We start from the raw sequence: 20,817 nt of genomic DNA on the forward strand, positions 1-20,817 counted from the left end.
GTCTGTACTTACTTTTGTGAGCACTGTGGTTGGGTATTGGAGCTAGGTTTTTCTGTACAGGAATAACATTTTTCATTTTGTGTTGGTCTATGGACATTTGTCGAAAACTTCTACCTGTGAAGGAAAAAGAAAATTATTACGGAAATAATTGTAACTAGTGTGGTGCACTGTACATTTCTGGCTTCCAGAAAAGAAAATAAAATGTATTTATTATTTTTCAGAAATAAAAAATTTATAATAATAACTTATTATTTCTTGTAATAACAAGAAACCACTGACTGAAAAAAAAGAAGGTGTTGCTTGGTTCACTTTACACTCAAAAAAAGGACTGATTGCTTTAGGGCAACCTTCACATTATTGCTTTCTATTGTATAATATAGCTTTAGGTCTTAAAATGGGCACAGTTTATTAGCTAGGTCTCTGTAGTGATCTTTGGGCTCTAAATCTGTAAAATTAATCAAATAGATGATTTGATTTCAAAATTGAAGGTTTAGTTTGCAAAATATCCTAGTAGAATCTTAGCCTTTGTAAGTATTAAAAAAAAAAACAGAGTTCAACTGCTTGTTGGAAAAGCACATTGAAAGCTATTAGCAGTAAAGATGAGCTTTGAGAGAGTTTTGTGGCAGATGAAAGCATATCACTGATAAAGGCTATACTGATCCTTATTAAACTATGTTTATAGCAGTATCATTTTAACCAAGAATAGTATACACTGGAAAAGGAAAGGTTAATTGGTTAATTCTGGCATGTCACTGGTTAAGATTAAAGTTAACTAGGTCTAATACTATTTAAAAAGACAGTATGTTAGATTATGTAATGCATTTCATCACATAAAGGACATGTCTAATACTGAAAAAAGTAGAAACTCAAGCACCAAGTCAACATTTTCGCCAGATCTTTTTCCTGAGCTGATCTTATTCTGTGATGCTTGAGTCCCTCAAATTATTTTTCTTGTTATCACCAAATCTGTGATGAGACATGTAATGAGATGTCTTGGCAAGCAGCTGCTCATCCAGCATGGCTTTACAACATAGCTCATTGAAGAGCAGGCATATGCTCTGTCAGCACACAGAGACGTGGGGAGACACGGGGTGGATGTAGCAGGACATCCTAAGCAGGTGGAAGAAATGGAATGATATTATTTGCCTTTGTGGCTTTGCAGCTGGTATTTAAAAATATCTATGTGTTGTTGGGCTGTGCAAGATAAAGCTGTAGAACAATACTTTTCTAAAAGTTTTCTAAAGATGCACAGAAGTAGCTGTCACAGCTGCTGTTGCTGACTAAACAGATTCTGTGTGAAAGGAGTTACTGTGGTGTTGGTCAGGCAAACCAACATGTTACAGTGCAGCCTTCAGCTCAGCATGGAGCAAGGTTTTGGTCTAAAAGCCACAACAGTAGATAGACATTGGGTCAGTCTGCTGGATCCGGTGGTTAAGCTGATGTGTTTGAGCTAAAGCATGATGAATTTTGTATGGGTGAACTCTGCTTAACAGAAACAGACTTCAGTTCGGTTTTCCTGTTTTTTACTCTTTAATATCTCTAGTGTCTAGTTGGTAAATTTCTTCCATAGACCTCACATCCACTCTGCACAAAGGACTAAATATATCAATTCCAATATAGCAGAGAATTGTTTGTTGCTCTCATTAGAGCAATTCAAGTTATATTGGTTTCTGTGATGCTATGCTGAGAACTAATGACTTATTGTGTATGTATCATTTATGGCTTTGATGATGGGAGGCTGTTGTTGCTATAAAGAGATATGTTCATTTCATAAATGGTACAAAACATAATCATATTTGAAAAGATGATATGAATGCTTGGAAAACAATCCTTGTTAAATTTTGGCATCAAGTGGAAGTTTTCTTCTACTTTTCCTTTCTATCTGTTTCACATAACATCTGGAAAAATAGCTTTTCTCTCTTTGAGACATCATCTTTGCTGTCCCCAAAAGCACATTTATGATTGCAGTTATTTTTGAATAAATGGAAAGAAAGCTATTTCATTCTTATAAAATGCAGGACTGCATTTGTTCTGTTTAGTGGTTGTATTTTTTTTTTAATTTCCCTTATATTTAGGAAGGTGAACCACATAGTAGTGCATTTTGTGTAAAAGTTGTTAATGTTATGATGACTGCCTCAAAGTAAATTGGTTCTTAAATTTGAGAAAGCGACAGCCACACTGATCAGCTTTGCTCTACTTTCCTAGCCAAAAAAATGCTTCCTGTTGAAGGTATACCATTCATTGATGGTATACCATTCTGCTTATACCATCATAAACTTAATAATAGCCTGTTTTTCACCTATTCAAGCAAACAGAAGGTACTGTAATAAAACCTGTAATAAAGTATCATCTTACATCTGGAAATCTAGTAACCCAAAAGACGAGTGGTTAATAGGCATCTCAGAGCTGTCTTATACTTGAGATAGACTTCTGTTACGCATATTACTTCGAATTTCTCTACTTACAATATTTTTCCCTTTAGAATGCAGATAGCAGTACATTTTGCAAAAAGAGATGACTGCAAAGCTCATAAGTAAATGCTTAAAATTTTTGATGCTAGCTCAGTACTGTGGCTGGAAAACTCTCATGAAATGCTGACAGTTTAGTATAGACTGTCTTTGCTCTTCTCAGTGGAGGACAGTAATTCTGAGAGAAACCAATGGCATAGTAGTAAGGTAATTCTCATTGCTACACACAGCAACCTCTCCCCTTTGTGTGAGTGTTAATGCTCAGGTGGTAAATTGACTCATCTTTCATTCCTGGGAGCACAGATAATAGAACAAAAATCTCCAAATGCTTTGACATATATATGTGCCAGCTGCCTTTGTAGCAAGTGAGCACAAAATTTAGCTTTGACTTTGACAATAGACATGGTCATGCAAGACAATCAACACTGTCAACAGAGAAAATAATTTTAAAATTGAGTTTTCTTTGATTATTGATACCCATAATCCTGGCCTAGATATTAAGTGATTAGGAAATTACATATAGTCCCCCAGTCATAAATTGAGAAAGGAACTATTAACACTTCAGTGTCTTCAAAAACCAGCTAAGTCTCCTGCAGAAAGAAAAGTAAAATAAATTAAAAAACCCCAACCAAATAAACAACAAAAAAACCCACAAAAAACAAAGAACAACAAAAAATCAACCAAAACACTCCCCCAAACCCCCCCAAAGCAACAACAAAAAAAAAACAAACAAAAAAAAAACCCAAAAAAAACCAACCAACCAAACAAACCAAACCAAAAACCCCGCCCAAAAAACCAAAACCAAAAAAGAAACCACCAACCCCAACAAAAGATATTTTTCCTCAGGGAGATGGCTGCCTGTACAGCCTTGCTGGCTGGGCTGGAGCCAGACTTTGCTTCTCATCCCTCTAAGTCCTGCAGGCACAGTACATTGGAGACCTGGAAGTCCTGGAGCTCATACAGTAAATGCAGTTCTAACCCACAGAAAGTCAGGTGGCTTTAATTACAGGGGCAGACAGATTTAAACCATACACAGGCATGAAGAGGGATAAGCAGATCTTTCTATCATGAGAAATGTGAGACAATATCTGTGTTGTGCAATGCATTCCTGTCAGACACTCTCTTCCTCCTCAGAGGATTTTAATTCATACGTTTCAGAGGAAGGTTCTTTTTGCCAGATACAAGAATAATTTTATTGTTAGAAAATGATGCTAAATGGAGTTGATACAAAGAAAACTGGACTTGAAGAACACTCGGGCTTTTTATTTTCTGAGAGAAATTACAACCTGTCAGAAATAAGCTTACTTACCTTTCCTTTGGGCATGCAAAGATGGCTCCTATTATAACAATTAGATTTTTGTCATAGGATGTTCACAGAAACATTTTTTCTAGGAAAACCACCTATCCTTCTGTCCAGAGCAGACAAGGATTTAATAATTTTCTACAGTACTAAGAAAAATCTGTAATCACATTTTGAATAACATGATAATTACTTCCCTATCAAATATTAATAGTCTAGGAAATTCAAACAGGAAATTTTCCCAGAAATTCCTCCAGTTTGGTTTATCCAGCTTGAACTCATTCCTACTACTGCTGTCAAGTTCAATGATCTCAAATATGTTAGCCTCACTGTACCCTATTATAGTGAGGTTGTAAAGTAGCCCTGCAGGTATTCTTGTGTTCCACATGTGAGCTGAACCTTGCAGAATTTAGTGTAGAAAGAGTCGTGCAGAAGCAATCATTGCTGGGCATGTGGAGTCTGGGGCTTGTATGGTTGAGTGAGTAGCTGAAGAGTGCATAAAGAAAACGTAGTGACACCTATGGAGCAGTTCTATTAAGCTTTCAGGAATGTGGCCTGACATTCAGGAAGTGGCACTTCTAAAATAGTCCCTTTTTACACAAAAAAGATATTTCTAGCCTTTAATTTGCACAATGTATGTATAATGGCCTGTCATTCTAAAATTACTGTCTCTGCTCTAGTTGTCAGACATGTGTGCAAAGATTTGCTTTTTTGTAGTTCACTTCACTTAGATTTCAGAACAATTTGCACTATAATGCAGCTAACTGAGGGCTCTTCTTAGGGTTTCTGTTCACTCTTCTTTCCACTGAAGGGTAATGGCTCATGTCTCTTGGGGTAAGTGTAGATTAACTTATTGAAATTTGCACTCCTTTTAATGGTATACTGGAAACTTTGGGGTTTGCTTCTGCTTGCTTAATTTGCAGTTAGATATTGCAGTGGTTGGAAGGCATGCTAGATGTGTTTAATTTTGGCAGGAGGCTAACCCCAAAGGAGATGAATTTGGAGACACTGATATATTAAAGTCAACTCCAGAATGCAGGCCAGCCAGGCAGATTCATTTGAACATGGATGTGAGTCAAACAAAATACTAGATCCCCAAATCCAGCCAAACTCTGGTATCAAGTTCACCTTAGAATTCTAATGCTCTGCTTCATTACTGTTGCATTACAATTTCCAGACCACAGTATAAAAGCATTTTCTCCATCTCTGTAAATTTAGCAACCTGAATTCAGGTTTTGGAGAAACCATAAGAACACCATATCAGACCAAAGAGCTGGCACTCAGGGTGGGAAGGGGTGCCACTGCAGCCTGGAGTCAGAATATAACTATATGAGTAAGGTGGCATGGCATAAAGCTGTCCAGCATGGCACTGGACCTGGCTGGAGCCAGGAGCAGCTCTCACCAAGGTTACAGATTTGAGGGCAAGACTGTTCCCTTGCACATGTACATCTAGGACTAAATGTGGACATCAAATGCAGCAGGTGTGGTAGTGGATGTAAATGTGCAATTCACAAAGCACATACATATTACCTGGAGGCACTTAATTGCTCAGGTGCCTTATATACTTCCTAGATACCTGCATTTTTGCTAGCTCATCAGACCTACTTAAATCTCCTATTTCTGCTATTTCTCTTCAGCTTTCAACTGATGTCCCAACCAAATGCTACCTGTGATGGCCACATAAAGGAGAAACGGAAAAAAAATAGAAATGTAATTGGTCTCTACCTTTTTCTGACTCACCCTGTCACATCAGTAGATATAATAGGATTTAGGATATGGAAAAGGAAAAAATTACCTGATGGAGAACTGGGAAGTGAGGGAAGGCAGGGAGGGCACAAAAGCACATGGTGAGATCTATCAGAGCTTAAGCCATTCATCAATTTGTCTGAAGAAGTCCTAGTACAGATTTTGTAAGAGAGCCTTTGGTTAGAGTCTGTGTTCCAGGGATCCTCCAGCAAAGCCTGGCAGCTGTCTGTGCTGTCCAGCAAGTTGTGCTCACTCCTGCTCTTTCGAGATTTGGGTGGCACATGGTGGGTACTGGAGCTGGAGTAGAAGCATGACATTTTGCTCTGGGAAGTAGTTAGGAAGGAATTGCCTGCAGTGACTGGGGGGAAGCTCTGGTTGGTGATGGGTGGGAGTCCCTGACATACTGATTGCTTCTTTTCTGCTATGAGGTACTTAGAGTCTGTGCTCTTTCTTTTAAAGTCAGGTGTGGTCTTACACTCATCTGGAATGTCTTTACAATTTTTATTCATAATGCAATCAAAACGGGTGACAATATCATCTACTTCTGAGGTCTCTTCTCCAGGATCTTGATCTCTGCTTCTCTCCTTCTGATTGGTTTTCTGGTCATCTTTCTTCTTTTTGCAAGAGAAGATCTGGTTCAGCATACTGAATCGTCCTTCTTTCTTTGTAAGTCTGTTGTTCTGGAAGTGAAACTGCTGAACTGACTCAGATCTACTGGAAATACAAAATAAAATGTGATGTCAATATTACCAAACAATGAGAAAATACCAACTGTGTTACTCCATTAAAGAAGCAATATTCTGTCCAGATACCTCTGCATGGGTGGTTCAAGAAAATTAGGATCCCAAATTTGTAATTAACAGACTGAAAATGATACTATGTTAATTCACTCTTTCTGACAGGTGAATTGCCTTACAAGCATCTTAATGTAACTTAGCATAGCCATCTGGGAAAGAAACCCCTCCATTTTTCTGCCTTCAGCATCTTTTTAATCAGGTTGTCTTTGTATTATATCATATTTGGAAAAAGGTATTTCTGGTCATTGCAAGCACTGTAAAAGAAGCCTCTAGTTCACCATTCCTACTGTCCCTTTCCCTTTTCCTTTTTCCTCTTTCCCGTTTGCCCTTTCGCTTGCCTTGCTTGTGCTAAAGAGGTCCAGCACAGTTTCAGATCGATCAAGATAATTACCTATACTGGTGTTGCCTTTTCCAAACTAGAAATGAAACTCAAGATCATTTTAGTATGGGAGTTAATATAAAAGTGGATCTTTATTGAAGACATTCAGGGCGGTTATGGAAAGATGTCCACAAAAGCCTACCTCCACAAGGGTGAGTACATTTTTATAGGTTTTAGGAAATTAGCATAATTGATCAAAAGCACAAGTTAGGAGGACAAATGGTGATGCAATTCCCGTCCAGGTCAAGCACCTTCTCTGGATCCCCTCCCTTGGTACTAGTTGTCCTTTGTCCATGAGAATGTATCTTGCAGAGTTGTTCTCAGTCTTGGTTCTCAGGAAGAACCCAGACAGCATGGTGCTTTGTCTCCCTTGGGACTTGGAGCTCTGGAATTTGTTTTATCTTTTTGCCTAGGGAAAGGCTTTGGAAAATTACTGGGACAATAGACTACAGAAGTACAAATATATGTGCAAAGAACAAAGAGAACATATAAAAGAGAAAAAGGCAAAACTGAAAACGGTATCAGTATTGATGTAGTGGTTTTGAGATGTAATTTTGTTTATTCTCTGATCTTCTCTAATAGACAGAGTGTGGGAGAAAGGGGAGAGGTAATATTACCTGTGTCTCATATAATACTAACTTCTGACTGGAAAGGAGGAGAAAGCACAAAGAAATGGGGAGATAAATGTAAGCGCATACTTGAAGTAGAAGAATGGAAACTAATTAGATAACAGCTGCTGAAAAAGGAAAAATAAAAAGAAAGGAAGATTGTAACCAATAAGTCTTTTGTTCTACTTTTTAACAGACAAGAACTCAGAATTAAAAAAACATATCAAGGCAGAGAAGAACACTAGGATAATACTACGAAACTCTTACTCTGAGGATGAAAACTTGATATTTATTTTATTTTCTGTCAAAGCTGCTTTTGTGTTCAGTGTATCTGTCTGTCTGATTACATGTGCACACAGTGCACAGAGATTTCTAAGAAGTGGAAGTTACATGTATCTGATGGCTGAAATTATTCTATTATACAAATTTTATATATGAAGGTGACTGAGCACGAATTATACACACATCTTCTTCACAGCTCTCTGCTGCTTGGTAGAGTAGTATTCAACCTCAGTGAAGAGTCTCTGTAAAAAGAACTGATTGTAGAGTTTCAACATTGATGGAAAATGATACAATATTGCCTATGAATCAAGGAAACACACTGAGGGCTCAAAACTTTCAGTAGCATTCAAAAAGCAATAAATTTGTTTTGTAGTCTGCGGCAACACATTAGGAAGATGTGAACTTTACTTTTACCTGCTCTCCTGAGTCAGCAGCTTGATGCATGCCGTGTGCCCACAGTAAATTGCGTATGCCAGAGGAGTGTTTTCATTGATGTCTCGAGGGCTGCTGTCTATCCCCAGTTCTAGCAGTGTCTGCACACAGTCAGCTTGCCCTGCTGCTGCAGCCCAGTGCAGTGGAGTCCTACAGGAAAGGCGGAGTATCATTGAAATAGATGAACAGATTTACAATCAAAGCTATTAATGACACAGTGAGGTGTGCATAAGATATACTACTTGCCCAGATTCCTAATATACATTTTAAGAAATTCTCCAGCCAACTTATTCCACACTGTTGTAGCTGCATTTATTTAGCTGCAGATAAAGTAGAATATGGGTTGCAGAATGCCTATAACTTATATAGCAGCACCTCTTCCACAGATGGAATTGTAGAGTAGGAGAAGTGCCTGAAGTATTCAGAGCAGAATTTAAAAAAAAACCTTCACAGTATTCACTGCATAGGGACAAACTCTTCTCATCTTTACACCAACCATAATTAGCCATGATTGGCAGAGGACTTTCCGTGAGGTAGTAAGAGAAGCCTCTCCCAGATGAATGACAAGGACTGAACACATCTACCAGACTGCCACTTTGCAGTTTCTGAGTTCTATGATAGGCACAGACCAGAGCACATATAATTGTTTTGAATCTCTGCAGGAGAATCAAACTGATACTGTTCTTGGCATAAAGTTTGCATCTTGTATTTGGAAACGTTTGTCCAGTTTCCAAATTGCTCTTGGGAAAAATCTAAAAGCACAGACAACACCACAAAAGGGTTTAAGAATAGAAAAATAAAATTGACATTTTTTTTCTATTAGTTTTCAGTCTCAGTGATTTCAGAGTGGGTGCAATCAGAAACACAACAGAATAAAAATCTTATAGATGTGCTTGTAGCAAAAAGTTTACCTTTTCCCTCTCCAAGTATAATATATTCTGAGCACGTGGAAATATCTGAGCACGTGGAATAGGTGACCATGTCTTAATGAACTTTGAAATCTTGGCAATCTCTTCTCTTTGCTCTTCTTTCCATAGAAACACAACCTGGTCAACTACATTTTAATGATGTTTAGAAACTGCTCCAGAACCCTGTTCATTTTATTTCTGTTCCATTTTATTGCACTTTTCCATGAAGAATGGTATTATTTTAAGTACCGAAAGGCCTGAGCCAAGAAAATGTTGGCTTTTGCTTCACTGAGCAGAATAATCAATACGAACAGTCAGCTGGTTCTCTTTGCATTAAATAAATTTATGAGCAAAGTTCCAAGGAAGGTACTTGTGGGGTGAAAAAGAGGAAAGATGAATCTTCTGTACTTATGAAATAGAGATTTAATCACAGAAGAAATCACAGGTGTTTCCAGAATGGAAGGTGAGAGTCCTCTGGTCCTATATGAGTATGGTATTTTCATCTTAAATACAACAAGAGAACACTGCCATTTATTAAATACAAATAACAGCAGGATCCTGGCTTCAAGTTGTAGGATCCTGTTGTATTGTTTTAAAAGAATGTTCACTTTTGATTGAAAGAGACTTAGGTGAGTCATGGCATAAGTTCTTACACAAATAATCTTCTCCTTTTCTAGCACAAACAGAAAGCTACATTTCATTCTTTCTAGTCAGTTATCATACTAAGTACAATACATGTGAGCTGAATGGGTTTGCAGTGTTACTGAGCAAGCACAGCTCTCTGTGGACTGCAGGGCATTACTCAGCCATGGCCTGTGAAACAGGAAACATGATTACATAATAAACAGAGCTGGTCTCAGGTTATTAGAAAGGAAGCAGCAATTTCAGAGTTTCCATGGTTACCTGTCATCCACATCAAGAGCCTGCAGGTTGCACTTTGGGACTTTAGCCAGCTCACTGATGATATCACTGTAGCCTGCAGCAGCAGCAATATGCATGCATGTTTTGCCATTCTCATCATCATAATTTATTATTGATGGTCCCTGCCAGTGGTCCAGAATTATGGAACACAGAATCCTGTTGCCACTCTGCAAGGAAGTTAAGAAAAGGAAAGTTTTACAATGGAGCTCACACCAGACTGCATCTTCTCTGCTAGAGAATGTTAAATACAGTAATTCTTCAGGTATTCTACAGGTATTCAGTAATTCTACAGGTATTCTTCTGTGTGCATACCAGAATCTCCATATATGAAAGCCAAATCTTCCAATCTCCAGCTGAGGACTGTGCTTACTTTATGAATTTTCTAAAACACTCTGAACACTGGAAAAATAAATAATGAACTATTGCAAATATCTCCAAGTTGTAGAGTGTAAATTGCTTAATGCAAAATTACTTGTGGTTTTTTGCTGCTTTGCTAAGCCAGAGTCCAGAAACAAAAGCATATATTTTCCAATAGAAATTTAGATCTAAAAAGAACCTCATAAAATCAACCCATATCTATAAGTCTGTCTGGGTACACTTAAAAAAGTAATGTCAAATATTTGTTCAAGTGCTTGAAAACTTTCTTAGCTAGTTTCCTCCAGTATCTGGTGTCTTAATAGAAAGCTGACATTGTCCTCTAACCTGCAAATGAAATGGAACATTTTATATCCTACCTTAGTGGAAACAGAGCAAAAGAATGAATTACTTTTTTATAACAACAGAAACACAAGGTAGCAAAGGTCCTTCTATATCATCAAATTCAATTCCTGCAATCACTTGAAGCTATGTTACATCATCACTGTCATAAACTTTGTCCACTAAAGGCAATTAGGTCCTCTTTGTTCCATTATTCTCAAAGGAAGACAGTTCAATAACTTAGTTTTTATGATTTGTATCTCTAAATGCTATTCATACTCAGGGCCGATTATATTCTTTTGTTTCTGTTCCAGCATTATTATTTAAATTAAATACTCCTTTCCTCTTACTGGTACTTGTTCTTCATATGTATTTATAGTCAATCATCACGTCTCTTTTGAATTGTTCTCTTGCTGCTCTAACCAATCATGGTCTTTTAAGGGTTTTTTTGAAAAAAATATGCTTTCTGTTTCTCTCATTAACCTAGTAACCCATTTCCTCTTGTGTTTTAGTTGTGTTTCTTTGAAGAGGGATGATTAAAATTGTACTAGTCATACAAAGATGTTTTTGCCAGATGTTATGCAGTGACACTGCTCTTCCTTATTTGTGTTAGAAATACTTCTTTTGGTATGTCATAGAACAGCATTTGCCTCATTCACAGCTGTGTCCCATTTGAGGCTCCTAGTCATTTTGGAATGACCCTTTACACCTCAGTACTTCCTCAGTTTTTTTCCAAGCATAGAGTTTTTAGTTTTGGGGAGAACCTTCTGTTACTAGCACCAAAGTGCCTGACTTATACATTTTATCCTATTGAATTTTGTCCCATTTGCACTGCTCAAGATTTAAAGGTGATCTATATTCCTGTATATCCCCATTCCTTCCTGTTATTGTCTTTCACTTTTTTATTATTGGTAGATTTTATCAGAAAGCTCCAGTATTATGTGTTAGGTTATGATGACAATATTAAACAAGAGTAATATCAAGTCTTATCGCTGAAAATAATTTCATTCCAGCCTCTATTCAACATTTAATCATACTCTTGTTTTCTGGATTTTAAGGCAAAATTTCTTTTGCTTCTCTGTACTTTTGTATCTTATTTTGTAAGATAGCTACTTATTCTAAATATATCTTTTAAAGATGGGTAGACATCCATTATCTCATGCCTCTACTATACACTTTTCGTCTCTGCTCTTGAGATTCAGCTTCCTGCCATATTTTGCACCATTGAGAGAATACATTCCATGTCCCTGGAATATTCTGATCTCACAGCTACTCAGTCCAGCTGAGAATTCCCTTAGTTTACCAAAACATATCCCTCTGAAATCAGGAATTTTGTTTTACATGTACTTTGCTTACTTTAGAGTCTAATCTTGATCATGTAATTCAAGCTTATTTTCTGTGACTAGCATTTTGTAACATCCTAATGAACCATGTTCAAATTGTTACTAAGTTATAGTTGTCTGAATATCTAATGAAAAGAGGAGTGTTGATCCTCGTGTTCATAAATACTGAGGTCCTATGAATAACTGTTGTTTTTATTGTTCAGTCCTTATGCCAGATACCAATATCCTCTATACTAGTATAATTCCCAGTTACATATTTTCATCATTAGCATCAGGGAAACCCCTAATCACATTCAGGGCTAACTAAATCTAGAAGTCTATTACATACTTCTAGTACTTCCACAATAAATATCTATCTGTTATCATCCTTCTCTAAGTCAGTTTTGATACAAAAAATGATTTACATTCGTACCTTACTACTTTTGTACTCATGTTCTAGTGACTCTACTATTCCTCTAGTTTTACACTATCTTGCTAAGTCCAAATTTCACACCCTGAAGCTGCAGTTTCAGTCCCTCCATGTTCTTGCACAATTCCCAGCATTCACAGAAGAAATTTCCCACTATTCTTACTGGCCTTTTTTACTTTTACAGACTGTTCTGTCTCCCACCAATCTTCTGCTTTCTAGACTAAACAAATAATTTCAACCTCCCTGTGCAGGTCACTTTTCCAACCCACTTATCATATTTGGTGCTTTTGGCCTGTTTCCAGTTTGTCTGCAGTTTTTTTTAACCATGGCATTCCAAACAACACAATTATGCAGCAGTGACTTCTCTCCTGACTTTGAAAATTACTTCCTGTAGCCCACATTTACCATTCTTCTTGTTAATATGTCCCAGAATGATGATTGTTTGATTTATATCAACACCATAACTTAAACTGCTTCTCACTTTTGTAATCTGCTAGTCTATTACTCTTAATTTTGCACAAAAATCTTTAATTTTTTCACAGTTCTGTATACAGTGTTATTTTATTAACTTCAGTTAACTCTACAATTTCTCAAAATACTTCTGAATTTCATCCTCACCCATGAAGTACCTGATGTTCCTGTAATTTGATTTTCACTGTAGGTTAGATGTGTGTTCTGTATTTCAATACCTCATTATGGAATTCCACAAATGAAAACATTCTTATGATACATTCCTGGTTAGACAGACTATGACATATCCATCTCCAAAGATTATTTGAACTGTCTTGAATGTGGCTGATAGAGAACATGTGATGTGTGATACAAGTCTCGTTGATTTTGATGGCATCACTCCTTCTTCTTCCCCTGTGGGACATCTTGGAAATAATTCTGTGTCTATTATAGCAGGTTGTGCTTATAAAGATTGTGCTATTGATGTTATTCAATGTGATTAAACTTGCATGTACTGCTCAAATGAAAAAGGAACAAAGAATTAGACTTTTAATGACCACTGTATTTGCCACATGCTTAGCAAGGCTTCTATGCCATGTAATGAACTTTATCTTGCAACTTTTCCATAATTTTTGTGTTTTATTAAATGGGATTAACTGATTAATTGACACTCAAACATACCTCACAGCTTCTTATCTGAGGAAGCAGTAATTGCTTTGAAGATGGCTATGAGAACTGTCTTATTTCAGCCATTCAAAGAAATTGTTACTTCCATTTTCTAAGTAATCAAAGAGTATTTCCTAATATTTTAACCTTCTGCTGTACGAGATTTCTTCTTTCTTTGTGACTGCTCAGTGAGTTTATGTGGAAGAAAAGTAAACAGTGGTTACAGTTCTCTCTTCTTAGGAATGCCTTCTTATCTTTAAATTCCTCTTGGCACTTCTAAACTTCACTCAAAATTCTCCTAAAATGCTTACAATGCCCTTATTCTTAGATTGATAGCTTTGAGCTGTGGTCACCAAAAATGCAGTGCTCCTGTAGTAAATTTACCACACTACTTTTGTTAGACCAGGATGTTCTCTGGTAAATTTACCACAGGAAAACTATGTGTTTTTGTAACCTTACTGTATGCATCACTAATTTTCATCTTCCCTTTTTGTATTCAAATTCTTTACAGCAGAGGTTCAAATGTTCTCAGAGATTATCAGTCATTTTTGCTATGTGTTTCTAAATAGTTTTGCAGGACTTCTCCCCACCCCTCCCCTGCCCCTTCCCCAGGTTTTGTTATGCTTTTGTCCCATCTCACACTTTTATCTGCTTCCACCCATTATTGGTTTTCCTCACTGAAATTTTCTTCCTTAGATGCCTTATCTCAATTAAACATACTTGTTCTAGGGTGACTTTATTTGTCCCATACCAGGATATTTATGAAGAAGAAATGTCCTAAAGCCTAGATCCATGAGCCCCCTATATGAAAAACTGTTCTTTATGCAAATTTTTGTCTGAGATTTCCATAATCTCTAGACAGTGGCAGACAGCCAAATCATTAACAGATATCTTGCTCTGACACTTGATTACACCTCTGGTTTCTATAAACTGGTTAATGAAAGTCAGACTTCTGAGAGTTGGGTCTCTCAGTGCTTTCCAAATAAGAAAATAATTATGCAAAAAGTATCTATCTAAATCAAGTACCATTGATTAGAGAATCCTGAACCTCTGGGACACTTTTCTAGTTTTGGCACTTCTTTCAGCTATGTCTACTCAATTTATCCTCATTGTTACTGCAGCCATGTTTCTTATACTTCAGCTCTTTCTATGTCCAACTCATAAGCATAACAATAATTTTACTTAGAAAATTTCTTGTCACTTACATAATATTTTACCATAATATTGCATTTTATTCTGCCAGGTCCTCAGTCATAAACATTGAGATGTTTGTTTTTTGTTCATACTGCACTGTATAGACAGCTGTTTTTTCCCCCTCTTCAGAATATTCTAGTAAACTAGATAATGGGGTGTCATATGAAGGAGTCATATGAAAGAAGTCTGCTAAGCCTTCTATCAGTAATGGTGGGACAGGTAGAGGAACAAGCTATAGATTACTTAACTGGTCTCATGAAACCCAGATAAAATACTTTAAAAATATTTTTCTTCCAAGTAAATGCCTCTGGAGATTGTATGGTTAGGTTATATTAGTTTTTCTGTATTTCCTGTCTGCTTGTATTAGCATGCAGTTTAAAGCTTTCCTATATCTATTGCCATCTTTGCCAGGTGGAAAATCATCACTACAAGTTCTTGATGTTGGTTCTTATCATTAGCATTGAATTTTTGGTCTGCCTGTGTTTTCCTCTTTTTCATTCTGTCATTTTTTGATTCTTCAATTATGAACCCAAAGCCCTGAGATTTTAAACATTCTTTCTACAGCAACAAACAAAAAATATCACCATTGCACTACTCTGGGAGGCACCTCACTTTTATAAAAAAAGCAAAATTAATTACATTTACAAAAGTACTTCCAGCTTCCTCCTGGAAACCATCTATGTGCACCACTGGATACTGTTTGAATTTTATGTTAGAGAAGCCAAGCCCTTTTGTCTTTCCTCTTATCCTTCAAAACAGATCACACAGAATACTTTAATCTGAAATTAATTGTAACACCAGCAGGACCATTGGAAAATAAACCAGCCAAATGAAATAAAAATCTTCTTCTCCTGTGCTGAAATAAAGAAACATGAGCCATTTAAAGTATTTTTTGATCAACCCATAGCAAAAGTCGAACAAATAACTTTTCTGTGGACTTTTTTCTTTATAAGTCCAGGTGAAACTATTGTGTTGGTAAATACATATTTCCCTTCCAATAACACTTTAACCTTTTTCCTTATTCTGAAATTAGTATTTACCAAAAGCAAAAGCCATTTCACATTATTTTCCACGTGGATCTCTTGACTGGATCTTGAAAAGTCTTATCTTTAACTCAAGGCTATTCTGGCAGAAACTGTATCTTTAGTTACAGCTATACTGGCAAAACTCAACTATTCTTCCAATACATTCTTTTCCCTTATGTGATTAATTTCACTGAAGTGCCATTTTCCTCATATTCACATGCAGAGCACTGGAGCAGTGCATCACATCATTACTTGCACTGTAATACAATTTAGAACTTTGTCCTAGAATCAGAGCAAGACAAATATTTCATCAGCTGTGAGGATAAGTCAGGTTGGAATCAGATATTAAGACAGAAAAACATATGCCTATCTTGTGGTAGGTGCAGTGTCTGCTTTTTAAGAATGAAGAATGCCAGACTCAAAAAATAGAGGCATAATGTTGCTTCTAGTCTGCAGCAAACAGTGCAGTGGGAAGTGTCCTTATATTGGACTCTTTGGCTCAGTGAAGAGTTCTGCACACATTGATGTTTTCTGCCATGTATCAAGGACTTCCAGCACCTCCCACTTCTGCACCCAAGACTAGACAAAGCTAAGGGATGGAAACACCTTCACTCTCCCTTGACTGCCGTCATTTCCTGACTGCAAGATGGCTGAACTTGGCAGTGGAGAAGTAAGCAAAATTCAGAGCACCCTGTGGTTTCTCTACCCTGAGAGGACACAGAAAACTGGTCTCTGTGATGAGGAAAGAAGCAAGTCATAATACCATCTTCATCTTTCCTCCTGCCAAGGGAAACTGTGACAGAAATTCCCTGAATGGAGCCCAGGCACTTCACAGTGTGTGCTTCTGATGGCAAACCAACACAAATCAACAACTCCTCCTCTGCGGCCACTGTAGATATGTTGGTGAGACTCAGCTCACAGAGAATCTCATTCATCTTCTCCTAACCCAAGTGCTGCAGCTTTACGCACCCACTGAGACAGCATCTCTGCAGAGTCAGAGTGACCCAGCTTGGTTTTGTGGTACTGTGGGAAAGAGAATGTGTTGTTGTACAGGAAAGTTTGTCCTGTGGTCCACAAAGCATTGCTGCCTCTGGTACAGCTAGGGCACATATTATTAAAGTATTTCTTAAAGTATTTTTCCTTTTAGCATCTTTAATGTGTGTTGGAAAAAGGTACCAAATGACAAAGGCAGTCATGGAGGCATAATTCTGGCTATAATATGTCCCTGCCTCTCTAACCCTCTCTTTGCTCAAACAAAACACTGCATGAAAACCTAGCCAAGTCTCTCTGAGAATTTATTTTCCCTTGGAGTCTAAGTGCATATGATTTACTTTGTACATGACTATGACTATGACTAAAATCACTTGGCAACTTTCCCCTGCTATTGCATTGTTGTAAGGACTGATTTCTCCAAATGAGCTGTTTACATGCTTTGGAAAATAGGTAATTTTTAAAATCTGCAAAAGAATAAGGATTTATTCTATCAGGGAAATGGAAGCATTTGTCTTCAAGTACCTTTTGTCAGGCATAGGAGATCAGGATATGTATAGATATGCAAGAAGTGTGTTGCATTACTCAATAAGTGTGTACATTACTCATATTCTGGCATTCACTCTGGAGTTACACGTAGACTGTGTGCTGGGAAGAGGTCTGGCAATTATTTTGTACTTACCTACACGATTTGCCCAAGACAAATTCCTGCTAAGCTCAGTGGAAATTCTGCAATTGATTACCTCAGACATTTGATTGACGTGAACAATTACATTGTCTCTGGCATGTTCACACTTAAGGGCTTACTTTTTAACAGTTTATTATTTCAGTAAACATTTTTCTGATGATCTGGCTGTACTGGTGAGTTCTTATATGAATACTGCAAGTTTGCAGATGATACAAAATTGGGAGGTTGACAACCTCCAGGGCAGGGAGATCCTACAAAAAGACCTCGATTAATTAGAGAGATAGGCAATCATGAACCATTCAGAGTTCAACAAAGGGAAGTGCTGAATTCTGCACCTGGGATGGGGCAGCCCTGGATGTACAGACAGACAGTGCAATGAGAGGCTGGACAGCAGTGCCATGGAAAGGGCCCTGGGGTTCAGGTCCATGGCAAGTTAAACATGGGCCAGCAGTGCCCTGGCAGCCAGGAGGGCCAAGGGTGACCTGGGAGCATCAGGGACAGCACTGACAGCTGGGCAAGGGAGGGGATTGATTGTCCTGCTCTGGTCTGCACTGGGGCAGCCTCACCTCGAGTGCTGGGGCACTTTTGGGTGCTACACCATAATCAAGTTATTAAACTATTATCCAAAGGAGGATAAAAAATGAAGATGGTGAATGGACTGCAAGGAAGCCATATAAGGAGCAGCTCAGGTCACCCGGTCTGTTCAGCCTGCACTTACAACTTCCTTATGAGGGAAAGAGGAAGGGCAGACAGGCTTCTCTTATCTGTGGTGACCAGTGATATGACCCAAGGAAATGGGGTCATATGGGGAGGTTTACGTTGGATATCAGGAAAAGTTTCTTCACCCAGCAAGTTTCTGGGTACTGAAAGAGCTCCCCAGGGATGTGGTTACTGGAACAGCTCCCCAGGGAAGTGGTCACAGCACGAAGTCAGACAGAATTCAAGAATAGTTTGGACAATGCTCTCAGGCACAGGTCTGACTCTTGGAGTGACCTGTGCAGGGCCAGGAGTTGGAATCAATGATCCTTGTGAGTCTCTTCCAACTTATTCTGTGGCAACTTAAAGTGAAGAAATAGGCTGCAGCTATATAAAAAATGAAGCAGCACCTAGGAACATCCTTCATCACTGGAATTTCATTGTCTGTACTAAATAATTCCTAAAATCCTCCCTGGCATGGTTTAGGCCTGGGTCAATTAATACTTTCCCTACCAGCTCCTGGAGCTAATATAGGTGCCAGATCATTCCCAGTAGGTGGTCTGTGTATGACAGCCTGTTTGGAGAAGAGAGTATAGCAGTAGGGACACAGGTTGTGCCATGAAAGTTTGCCTCAGGACCAGAGCCAAGACTCAAGTACATTTAATTCACTGTTGCAGACAGTGTCACAAATATTTAGGGCACTTTATGGAACAAGCTTCTGCTGGTATTAAAGCAAGTTTATTTCTTACTCAAAACTATTTGCAAATTCTCTTCCATCTTGTTTTGCAACTTGACAGCTCACTCTGTAGATCCCTGCTGCTATGTAATGTTCCAGTTGTACCATCGCTGGAATGACAATATTTACATAAGGAAGTGATTTTAAAAGTGTATATTTAAAAAATGAAAATTTAATATATTTTTTACTTGTTTATTAACAATCAAAGTTGTCTTTAAACCTTAGTAACATAAAAAAGGAAATCACTATTCTTCCTTTCAAGCCACCTTTCAAAAACTGCATTACACAAGGAGAAATGAAGGGCAACGTTGAAGGGAAAGAAATCTGCCTGAAACCAACTAGACAGTGAACTATGTCCAGCAAATGCACCTTTTCTGGTCAGTCCAACAACAGACATATCTGGAGTAGAGAAACACTCACTGGGTTTTAAGATGTCTTTGGAAGTCTCTCTGAATTCTTCCACTGTATGTAGCCCACATGAAAAAATGGGGTGTTGGGCAGAGAGAAGGAGAGAAGTGATCCCTTGGGAGAGATTCTGAGCCACCACTGACTCCTCTGGCCCCTTCCTCTGCTCTGGCTGGATAGCCAGCTGTGTTCTTGAGATGTCCTGCAGCAACAGAGACATTCTTTCCTAGAGATCCAGGCATTTAAGTGTGCTTTCAACTTCCAACCAGTTACAGAGAAACTGCAATGCTCGGTCAGCCAAACACAAATTAATACTTACTTATGCATTTCTTTTACAGTGTGTTTTACATATATAGGTATTTCACCCTCTTCTCTGGAAACAGAAGAATGAAATAACTGCATTGTTGCTATGGAACAAATAGGCTGGCTTCTAAGTTTTAAAAAATTTGCACTCCAAATCACCCTATTAAAAAATCATAAGCATATATCCCCATGGCAGAATATTATTTTTAACAGCTTCTTTCTAGTTCCATTCTTTTTTATTCCTACAGGTTTCTAGTTCTTCACTTAAAAAAAAAAAATCTGTGGTTTTTTTTTTTGTTTTTTTTTTTTTTTTTTTTTTGTTTATCCTTTAGTGGAAAGCTGATATTTTCACATAATCATATGACTTTGGGAGCCAGAAACTTTGAGAATGAGACAAAGAAAATTCTGGTAAAAATGATGACAACAGGCAAGGCAATGTAGCAAGATTCCAAATCTTCCCAGGCTGTTTCCAAGGTATTACTAATACTGTTATAGTATAGAACTGTGTAACATGATAGTGCATGCTGTATGGTATATATTATATTTTACCAGGATTTCAGCAATACCATTATGGAGAATTGTTAGAATGGCTTTACCCTTTGTCCCTGTAACAATTAACAGTTTTGTATTTCAAAGGTGTGTTTCCTTTTCACTACAGTAATTAATGCTGGCTGGAGTGAAAGGAGAGAAATACCTCCTGAGACAAGTTTAATAGGCCTGTCTGCACCAGCACGTAGAAATACTGCAGTGTAAAAAATGTAGCATGAGATACTCTCACACCAAACAGTAATGATCAGTGTTTTTGACACTGATATATTTGTACTTAAGATGTGAACTTGAATGACAGGAAATTAGAGCTTCTCAAAGAGCAGACCCTGGTGTGGGTACGGTCTGTCTGGTTACATGGATGAGATTGATCATCCCATGATGCCTGATGGAAGACAAAGCCACAAACATGCAGTCTTTGAAGGAGTCAGCACAGAACAATGATTTCATATGAAATATGCCCCATGCCCATGAATTTGGGCTTGAATGGTGGGTAATGATTTTCATATGGTCCTACTGTGTTTCAGCCCAGTGTGAACAAACTGCCTCTTTCCTGCAACTTCTGAAACAAGTTTCTGTGCAGTGTCTGATCTTCCCCTCACTGCATTAAAAAAAAAGAAATTAAACACAGGGCCCTAGTCAGCCAAAAATAACCCCTGCAGCTGTACTGCCTGAGCTCTGTGAGTCTCTTGTTCTCTGAAGATATTTATACAATTCTTAAAGGGAAAATATCTCGTTTCCAGCAGTCACAGAGAAGGCTATTAGACAGAACGATGATCCCATCCAGCAGAGCTGTTGTTCTGTTCTCTGTACAGCAGAGAAAGTTGTG

The 20,817-nt window shown here is 37.8% G+C and overlaps 1 protein-coding gene across 11 annotated transcripts in view; it reads right to left on the minus strand.

The window, feature by feature from the left end:
• The window catches only part of ANKRD55 (ankyrin repeat domain 55), a 67,758-nt gene that overhangs the window by 26,770 nt on the left and 20,171 nt on the right, over window positions 1-20,817 (minus strand). For 6 of the 11 annotated variants that reach the window (XM_021534321.3, XM_077790038.2, XM_085566444.1 and 3 more), the window contains exons 7-10: window positions 9,824-10,008; window positions 7,995-8,162; window positions 5,564-6,228; window positions 13-114 (exon numbers count right to left, since the gene is read on the minus strand). In XM_021534321.3, the coding sequence (XP_021389996.1) occupies window positions 13-114; window positions 5,564-6,228; window positions 7,995-8,162; window positions 9,824-10,008 (1,120 nt within the window). The remainder of the gene's footprint in view (window positions 1-12; window positions 115-5,563; window positions 6,229-7,994; window positions 8,163-9,823; window positions 10,009-20,817) is intronic. The other 5 variants (XM_085566440.1, XM_085566442.1, XM_085566441.1 and 2 more) reach the window with 1 other exon arrangement.

This window comes from Lonchura striata, chromosome Z (assembly GCF_050655825.1).
Source record: "Lonchura striata isolate lonStrDom1 chromosome Z, ASM5065582v1, whole genome shotgun sequence".
In the NCBI taxonomy this organism is placed as follows: domain Eukaryota; kingdom Metazoa; phylum Chordata; class Aves; order Passeriformes; family Estrildidae; genus Lonchura; species Lonchura striata.